The following is a 10328-nucleotide window of genomic DNA, read 5'->3' as shown; positions in this document are numbered from 1 at the left end:
GGGGGAGCGAGCGAGCGGCTGTGTGGTGCTTAGTTGCCGACTGAAATTAAACCACGACACATTCAAACATATATTAATATATAATAAAGAAATAAACCCCATGCAGAAACAGACTACAGGTTTCAAGTATTATATTGGGACTGTTTTTCATATCCGTTAAGTATAAAACCAATTAGCTGTCTCAGTTGTCCTGGGCACAATCATTCTTTTACTGACATTATGAATACAAATTATTCATATTGTTTTTTGAATGGAGTAATCTCCTGAATACCTAATATGGAAAGTGTAGTTATTTTTATAATTCTAAATGCCTTAGAGGAATAAGACACCTTTTTAGGGTTTTTCGTCTGTTTGTTTGGGAGTTTTTGTTTGTTTTTTTAATTGAGCTAAGAGAGATAGATTTATCATTTTCTTAAAGAATCACTTTGCTCTCAAGATGGTGTCACATCATGTTCAAACTTAGAAAATTAAATTCTGCATCAGTAACATTGTTTTAGTGACACTAGACATATTTTCCCCATCACAGGGGATGACTACAGTGGTCTTTAATGTTTTAAAAATCTATGAGTCTATAAAAATTCTATCATATTTATGACTGATATCTGAAGAGTCTCAATTATTAGTGATTAAAATTTCTGTCCAACAGCATGAGAATTTCCCTTGGGGTGGGAAATGTTGGGCAACAGCACTAGAGGGCTCTGACCTTAAAAATTTTAAAGTCTTGGTGCAATCTCAGATCTGGCATTTTATACTGGATAAAAAGGTGAAAGTGACATAAATGTGGGCTTAAGATAAGCAAGAAAAGGCCAATTCTGTGTGGGAACTATCCACATGATTGTCCTGCAGAGATTCCTTTCAGGTCTAGGCATAGAGACCATGATGGTAGTGAGATCTAGCGGTGTGAGAAGACTCTTAAGTAAACTATTTCCTCCTTGAGCAGCAGAGAACAGAAAAGAAACATTAGTGATTTAAATTTACTTCCTTTCCTCAGTGTTTCAAATTCTGCTCAGCATCCTTGCAGAATCATCTTATGAATGGACCATTTTCAATGAACACTTACTCAGAGCTTCTTCAAAGTACAGAATTTAAATACCTTACACTTATTTAAATTAGGTCAAATCTGAATTGAACCACGTTGACAGATCAGCCCAACAGTGGACATGTCCAAGAGCTTAAGGGAAGTTATAAGAAGACTCTATAATGTGTTATTGTGGAACAATTTCCTCATTATGAAATTTTCTTCTTAAACCTGTCACGTATTTGTTTTCTTATATACTGAAGTGTGTAGATTTGTTTCCCTTACAAAACTTATTAATACACTGTGGATGTTCTTAGTAGCCAATCCTCATCTGAGCTCTTGACTTCAACAAAACTGTGTAATGTTTTATGGCTTCTTCTAAATTTGCATAGTCAGTCTAGGGGAGAATAAACTGTTCCTGTACTTCCTGACAGCACCAAGAACATTGCAGAGGTTTATGGTATTTGCACATTGTGTACCATCTAGTACCTTTGTTGTGGTGTTTTTTAATCAACATTTTCCTATGTGACATCTTTTGTTTACACAAAACAGTGTTCATAAAAATAAAATTTAATACATTCATTCTTTTTAAGCAGAACTCTACCAGGTTTTAAATAGTGTTTTGTGGCTTCTAGATATTGCAGTATACAACTATAACATCTAGCTAAGGAGTAAAGTTATGAAGTAATGACAAAGAGAATGAGACAATATATGAGAATATTTCAATAAATGCCTATAATTTAGCTGAGTGGCTATTGGTGAATTTAAAATATACTTGGAAAAGAAACAAAGCAAGTATCTGTCTGTAGTTAAAAATTCCTTGAGAATAGCCTTATTCATATAATTACAAAGTGACATTCAGATGGTGGTTGGTACAAGTACCTGAACAGTGAGGGAAAGTCCCACTCCAGTGGCTATCTTCTTGGCACTCCCTAGTAGAATTTCCTATGAGCCTTCGACCCGCTGTGCAAGAATAGTGAATTATGGAGCCATATGTAAATTTGTCTCCTGAAAGAACTGCATTGGCAGGTACCCCAGGATGTCCACAAGAAATGGCTAACAGAGGAAAGAGCACAATATTATAAGATGTTTTCATGGCACAGAAAAAAACCTATTATAACCTTTAAATATGAGGCTGATTCCACACAATATAAATTTCTGTCTGGATTTCAACTCCTTCATATCTTCAGTTTTGTTGTTGCTAGAGATGATTTACTGGTCATTTGTAAAATTAAACATAAAACCACATGTAATACTACCCATGCAGTTTAGCCTTTCCCTGAAAATATACAGAGCTCTCTTTCCTCATTCATTTCCATTCATTGTCCTTCCCTACAAATAATACACATTATTTCTGTTAAGGTTGGAAAGAAAACCCCAACAAATAAGGTTAATGTTGCAATGTGCTTATATATTAAAAATATGATAATGGTAAGTAGCTTTATCATATCTATAAAATAACTAGACACAGTTTAGACAGTATAGAGAAATAAAAAAACTTAATCTGTAGTATTATTATAGCAATGTGTTGTGCTAAAGTGAGCAAAAGGAAAATGGATTACTGATCATTTTTGTAAATTATGAATCATATTAATGCTTAAGTTAATGTGTACATTTTGTCTGAGAAAAAATTCAGATAAACAGTTTTGGTAAAGAATAACTTGCAAACAAGTAGTTCAGACCTGTTATATGAGGAAACATAAGTCATCTTAGGGTGAACTGGAAATCAAATTCTGAATGTTTTTTGTGTAAAACTTAGGTCATCCAGTAGAGAAAGAAAAACCAAAGAAAACAAATTTTACATAACTTTAGTAAACAGTCACACAACGTAAACAGGCAACACTTAAGCAGAGCAATTGAACTTGAGCAGCTTTACGAGTTACTTGAATGAATGATCTATGGGTCAAATATATTTTTAGAAAAAAAAAAGACTTATTCTGATGACTTAGTCCTGACAGACATCAAAATTATTTGTGTTATACCGGGTCCCATGATAATGTCAAACTGACTGCACAATGGATTTCTGCCAAAAGGCATGGTCCTGACTACTGCTCTTTCACTGCTGTGTATTTCTCTTGCTTTCCTTGGGTTGTCTTAAGCATTCATGTAGCAAATGGTAAACCAAATCAGGACACTGATCTGTCTGAACAGTACTCCCGCAAAAAAAAACCCAGTGTTTAGTTTTCAGCCAGATCAGTTACCATAATAAGCTTTCTTCAGTATCATGCAAATGCTAGTCCTGCCACAATTCTGGAAGCAGCTGCAGTGGGTGATTGGAGTTTTTGGAAGAAAATCATACATAGGTCACTTTAATGTGGCTGTATAATGATTTGTAGTGAGTAGCATGAAATTTTCCCAGTTTATGAAGAAGAAAAGGAGCATCCATTTTTAAGCAATGATACTCATAGGTATTGTCTTGCATATAAAAGAGCAGTGTGTTTGTAATTTTTTTACTCTTGAACTTGAATTGTTCATGGTAAACATTGTGTCCGCTTTGGGTTCAAAATTTATCTCACCTGCCTCTCCACTTTGCCCTATCACCAAAAGCAAACTTACGCTTGAAAAAAAGATATTATCACTGATAACCTTTGAAAATTAAATCTCTCTCACAGTATTTTAAAAGACTCTGAGTGACTTCATCTGTGAATAGATAAACAGATCTTTCTCATAGAAAAAGCCCTATTCATTTCACTGAGTTTTGCTTAGGGGAAAGAATGTTAAATTTGTCCTGGTGATCTTTAGGATTCACATAGTGTTTCAGTCCGTCAGCAGCAAATTAGCAGCAGCTAATCCACTAGGTGATTGAGGAATGTAGGCACCTCCTAGGCTCATTTGAAAGTTCCCATGGCCTTAATCAATAGTCCCCAGAGCAAGGTCAGGAATTCCTGTTCAGAGAAGATGGACACCTATGACTTTCCGTGAGCTCTGCCTAAAAGCAGAAAGCCATGTAAATGCTATCAAACTTCCAAAACACTTGATGTGGAAAGATGGGTAGCTATTCTAGGTGATTTAGATTCCCCATCCTCTTCTGCCTCTTGCATCAGGAGTGTCCCTTCACACTGAAACCCCAGTCCTGGAAGTAGGAAGGGTTCACTGACAAAATTGGGCCGCAGACTTTCATAATGGTTTTTCTAAGATACAAAAAGTGAGGTACATGCTTGCATCAGTAAAATACTCTTGTTAATTGTACAATTTTATGCAGCTATTTTGTATTTTAAATATTGTATTTTGCTTAATTTATTATTGAAATGTGAATAAACCCAATTTTCAGATTATAGCTCTTATTGACAGATATTGAAAGCGTAGATTGTTGTGAAAATCAAAACAAAACTACTTGGGTCATGTGGATATTAGATACATAGTAGTAGGAAGAAAGCAATCATAAAAAAGAAACAAATTCACTAACCTAGTTACATTTATTGATCTGATTGGTACATAAGTATAAATTCATAAAATAAATCATTTAAGTGAACAAGAACAATTCTGTAAGGCAAAAATTTTAAAATCATCTGATGTGTTTGCAAATTAAAGTATACTTTAATTTCTTTTATATTTCCTATAAATTGCATTGTAATTCAGAAGTTTAACGTCAGAAAATTAATAGGGATCAGAAAAGAAAAATATCTCAATGGAAAATTAAAGTCAGCCAAACTGCTATTTTCTAGAGATCTGAAGCTCACTGAATTGATTATAGGAAACACCAGAAGATTTCCTCCCTCTCTGAGGAAAAAGTGACGGAGGAAGTATGAAGTGATGTTATGAAAAGACCCTCTTGAGCAAAATTTTCCTACATAACATTTTATAGATTCGTTCTCACATACACATTTCAATAAATATGAAAAAAAATAATTCTGAGATAGGCATTAATGGTCTTAGACTACCAATCTAATTTATAACATGTAAATAATAATTTAGATTTCCCTAGCTGTTTTCAGATATCTTAACAATACACCAAAAGGGGAAATTAATCTTAACTTTTTGACATTTGAAATAATAGCTCCACAGTTCCCTCTAAACCCATTTTCAATAGCGACAAGTTACATGACATCTTGTCTTAATGTTTTCTTACTGAGCTGTACTATTTGCAATACGTTATTCCTAAAGTCCAGTTTTGTTCCTCAATAGATGGCTACACTTTTTTTTGTCTCTCATGACTAAAAATCATGCGCCACTCTTTAATGTTAATCCAGCTAAATGAATACTTACACAAACACTTTGGTAGTGATCTATCCCATAAGCCATTAGCTTTACAGGTCAAAGCAGATGAGCCCAATAGATAAAAGCCCTTCTTGCAATGGTATGCCACACTTGTTCTGTATTTGAAACTTTCAGGATAATTCTGCTGTCCATGCCTAATTGCATTTTCCACAAAGCCAGGATCAGAACAGTTCACCACTGTAAGACAAACAGAGTTCATCACTGATGCATAATAACAATGTCATAAATAAAGTGTAACAGTGATTTTTTTGTTACTTTACTAACAACTCATGACTGTGGTCCATTTGATATCCTTTGTGGTTTTTATTTGACTTAAATATCAGATATGTTGACTCCTAAGTAAGTCTCTAGATCTTTTGGCTTTGAAAGTAATACTATGATTTTATTCCAGTTCTTGTAATAGTCTTGGACATACAAGTGGTTCAAAGATAAAAGAGAAATCGGAGGAATTTTTTGTCATTCTCTTGGTAGGCTTAGTTTGGCCTTCTATGTAATTTTTATGTGAAGTAAACCAAATTCATACCAAAACAGTACATAATTAAAATTAAACTTTAACATTTTCTTTTTTCATTTCCTGTAATGAGAAAAATTGCTTCCAACATTAACAAGAACATTTTCTGTTATTAATGTGTAGAACAGAAAAAGGAAGATAGTGAAAAATCAAATATTTGATAGTGGAGCGGGAGTGAGCATAAGTTATTTCTCAGATAGCAGTTAAAAAACTGAAAAAATTATGGGTTTTGTCATGACTTTTTAGTTTTTATATAAGGTATATCCACCCTCCCTAATCCTTCATTTTATACCCTGCAGTGAACATTATGGTTTCTTGGTAGAAGTTTATGATGAGACACTGAGGTCTCCATCACAAACTCCCAACTTTGCTGTTTACTCATTTAAAAAGTTATAAATGCCTCCTCTACCCCTCCCCTGTCTTCACTCTAAACATAATAGTATAAATAAAAAAAGACTTAAAGTATTATTAGTATTATAAATTACAGCTCATCAAACAATGACAGGAATCTACCTTTCGAGTATATCATCTAGTTCAAATTAATTTTCATGAAAAAGAAACCAGTGAAAAAGAACATCAGATAGCATTATCATTTTAGAGGTAAGACATACAGAATCACTAATGAATTGTTTTTCACTCCTGAATCTTTTTTTTTTTCAAAAAGTTAAGTTTTATCACACATATAATTTAAATTTACTGACTAGCTAATACACTAGAACATGTCAGCTTTTGCAAATGTTCATTCATTGAAAGAATATTTCATTCAATCATCTAAAAAGTATCAGGATTTTAAAGAAATATTAACATTCTAAAACTTAATTTTGGGTGAAAAACAGTGAAAATTGTTTTTATTTCTCTTTATCTTTTAAAGGTACAATCTTAAAAGTATTAAATGCTAATGATTTCAATCTTGTAATGGATTCTAGACAAGTTAATATCAATTTATCAATCATATTTAAACCTTTTCTGTATTAGAAATCTTATTCTGGTGCAACTAGGACTCCTTGTTGCACTCACACAGATCCACAGTACAGGTGCATGTTTTGTAGCCTGCATTTAATATTATCCACATTTTTTTTAACTCAAAATTATAGCATTAGAAATTGGCCATGTGCAGCTTAAACCGTACATATACTTTTACAGTGAGATTTCATTAACGAAAACACAAAACTAGTGGAAATTTGCATGTGGACACATATTACTGGATTTTTTCCCAAGCTATAGGAAAAGATTCATATTGTTTGTCTACCTAACTTAGTTTCTTGTGATACCAAAATTTTTTGCATTGAAAGCCTCAGAAAAGCATAGGTGGCATTGGTGGTTTGTCCTTGGTTTAACTCTTTGTATCTTAAATGCTTGAAAATAAAAATGTTTGGATTACAATATTTCCACCTTTTTCTTTTTCCAAAAATGATTTTTTTTCTGGTTTGATTTTGTTCAGGTAAGAAAATAAAACACCATTAAAACCATTAATTTTGGTCAAGCAAATTTTTTTGCTATTTAAATTTTAAATAATTCACAAAGCTACTTACAAGGTTTAGCTGCCTTAAAAAAAGAAGTTTTATTCTTGTTTCTTAAAACAAGTCAAAATTAAATAATGACAATGGCTGAAATAAGAGATTTGAAACAGAGGTCTGAATTTATGTTCTTTATTAGGAAGATGGTTCTATACTCTTCAGCTAGATCAGATGATAATGAATACAAGACAGCTTTGACTCACATTCACAAGATTGGAAGATACTCTGTTGTGTTTCCAATGTTTAAAAGCACTAAGAATAGCAAGAATGCATATATTATACTGTATAATTTCTTAACTTTCAATGATCATACGATGTTAAATATTATCAGTTTTTTCAATTTTAAAAAATATTTTATGTGCCCATTGAGCAGTGTATAGGTGTTGTTTTGGTGATCTACATTACTGTTTCAAGTCTGTCTGGCTTTGAATTTACTGACACGGATACACATGCAACCTAATTACCATTGAATGAGGGTTATCAGTTTCCAATACCTGGATTTGCAAGAGTGACGTTATGCTTCTTTTGCCTTTCACTACTCCTAGGATACAAAGGAGCTTAATTGCACACCTTACTTTCAGCTCTGGCAAGAGGGCACGGAAGCATTATTATACTTGTTCAATACCTTTGGATCAAAAGATTGCCTATAAATCTGAACTTTTCCCTAGATTCATGCTTCTGACTTTTGGACAGTTTTCCACTGATTACAAATATAAACCTGGTTTATAAATTACCTCTGATACACAGAACCTTTCCCCTTTTTTTTTTTTTTTTTTTTTTTATATTAAACAGTAATAAGATAAAAGAAACAGTCCTAGGAGCAGTTTCTGGAATCAAATCTATTCACTGTAATTGAAGGCACTAAGCCTACATTGGAGGCTCGTATGCCCTCTTACACCTTTTTCTGACCATTAAAAATTCTTAACTTCTGCTCTTCAACCCAACAAACCACTGACAGGAGGGATAAAGAATACCGACCTCCAGATCATAGGACAGTCTTTAAAAGAAGTCACTTCGATATTCTTCAGGCTGATTAAAAGCTTCAACTTTATGTTTATCACATCCTAAGTGAGAGCTTGTCTACCACCGCCATTTTAAAAACTCATGGCTATGTTTTCTAGAGTCTATGTGAAGACAGAATGAATGCTCTGCAACTGCTTTACTGTGAAGAACACTGCTTTTGTTGATACATTTGCTATGTTCACACAGTGCCTCCAAGATAGGGCTGCTCTGGGGAGAAAAGTAATGCCCTGCCTGAAGTTCTGAATGAGGGACAGAAATGCAGCAGATGCCCTGGTACTCTCTTTTGCTGGAATGGGGAAGGTACTAGTCATCTACAGGCACAAACCTTTTTAAAAAAAAAAAAGGCCTTCCAGAGCAAAAATGCAGACAACCTGCCATGGCTTCATGGACTACCAGTCATGTACAAATCTCATTTGGGAGTTGTAAAAACTCCAGAATATTGGAAAGTACTATTCCTTTAACCATAATATTGAATGCTTATTTTATTTCTAGATGAAAGTGATAAACTCTTTTATTTAAAAATAAACGCTGAAAGCTTACTGTTATGAAGTACTGAGCAGATAAAAATACTGTAAAATTAAAAGCAGTAAAATAAACAATGAAATGACACTTTAGAATTTATACAAAAGAAAGAGCAAAAATGTTTTTTCCACTGCAATTTAGTGAAAATCATTGTTATTGCACTCAAATATACACTGGCTTAGTTGAAGCAGAACATTGAAACTATTTGGCAAAATTCTTCTAACTTTAATATCAGAATATTCTATTGAAATAGAAGAAAAATCTGAAGCATATTGCAAAATTCTCACATTTATTGAAGGTTTTGCACATTCATGAATATAATTCTTTTCAAAAATTCTTCCCATCCTATGGATTACTCATGTCTTTCCCTAGGTTTAATATATAACAAACATTCACAACAGCTGTCCCGTCCCTTTTTTTTATTACAGTTCAGATTATTAAAATAAAACAAAATAAAATATAACTGCTTAAAATTGAAACTTTGGTTTAATGGGTAAGCCTGCCAAGTTAGCTTCTGAAAAGCCAGTATTAGAAATTAAGAAAATAGACCATTGTTTCATGAAGATATGCTGCCCTAAAGCTACCCAAAAGCAAAACTAACTGAATTATCTTTGAAACACAATAGGGAGAATAGAAAAACTTAATTCTCCATGCAGGTCAGAAATATAGAATGTTCAAGGAATATACTACAGTCCCAAAGTATCAATTTGTCTGGGTGATACAGTCTTCTCATTCTTCTACCAGTAGTATCTGTTTAGCCAACTCAGCAATGAATAAAATACAGAATAGTCACTGAATGCATAATTTAAGCATGTGCTCTGTGCAACAAAATTCTTGCATCATACATGGTCTTATCAAATGATTATGCAAAAGAATATTATCCCTCAAACTAAAAACTAAACAAAACTATGCCTGCAGTGCCATTTAACACCAGCTATAGTTTTTTAAATATATATATACAGCAGTGTGCTGTTGGTAAGAAGGGCTGCAGTAAGGAGTACTTTAGAAAAGAATTTGAGTTGGCCAGCATACAGAACTAAGGCAGTAGTTTCCCTGATTGTCTTTCACCCTGGGGACTCAGTTGTAAATCACGGTGAGTGCAGACGGAGATTGCTTTCTCTCAATGACAGCCGTCAAGGGTTACATGGGAAATGAATTCTGGCACTCTCAATTTAGTCTGTTGAGAAAAGCAGGAGAATGCTTTAAGTCTCCCCTGATGATTTTGGAACCTCACATTGAGTAGATTCAAACCCTTGAGGACAAAGAAGTGAAAAGACCATGTCAGAGTCCTTTAGGCAGTTTTCTGTTAAAAAGTTGAATGATCATCAAAAAGTACATCATTCACAGTATTTCATTTTTTGTTCTTGCTCTCTCTTTCTCTTTTTTTTTTTCCCCTTGACATAAACAATGTTAAGCGTCTTTTTTAAACTTTCCTATCTGATCAACAGTGTTTTAAACTTTTTTATTTGAAAAGTATTGCATTAATGTTGGTATCTAGAACATGCATAGGGACTGGCAG

The 10328-nt window shown here is 33.4% G+C and overlaps 1 protein-coding gene across 1 annotated transcript in view; it reads right to left on the bottom strand.

Annotated features, from left to right (window-relative positions):
• The window catches only part of CSMD1 (CUB and Sushi multiple domains 1), a 1345565-nt gene that overhangs the window by 44969 nt on the left and 1290268 nt on the right, over nt 1-10328 (bottom strand). The window contains 2 exon segments of the mRNA XM_019474454.1: nt 1901-2074; nt 5225-5413. Coding sequence (XP_019329999.1) covers nt 1901-2074; nt 5225-5413 — 363 coding nt within the window.

The sequence above is a fragment of the Aptenodytes forsteri genome, unplaced genomic scaffold (assembly GCF_000699145.1).
Source record: "Aptenodytes forsteri isolate BGI_AS27 unplaced genomic scaffold, ASM69914v1 Scaffold100, whole genome shotgun sequence".
Lineage (NCBI taxonomy): Eukaryota > Metazoa > Chordata > Aves > Sphenisciformes > Spheniscidae > Aptenodytes > Aptenodytes forsteri.
Note: the sequence above shows the minus strand (reverse complement) of the source record. Positions and strands in the feature narration are given on the sequence as shown.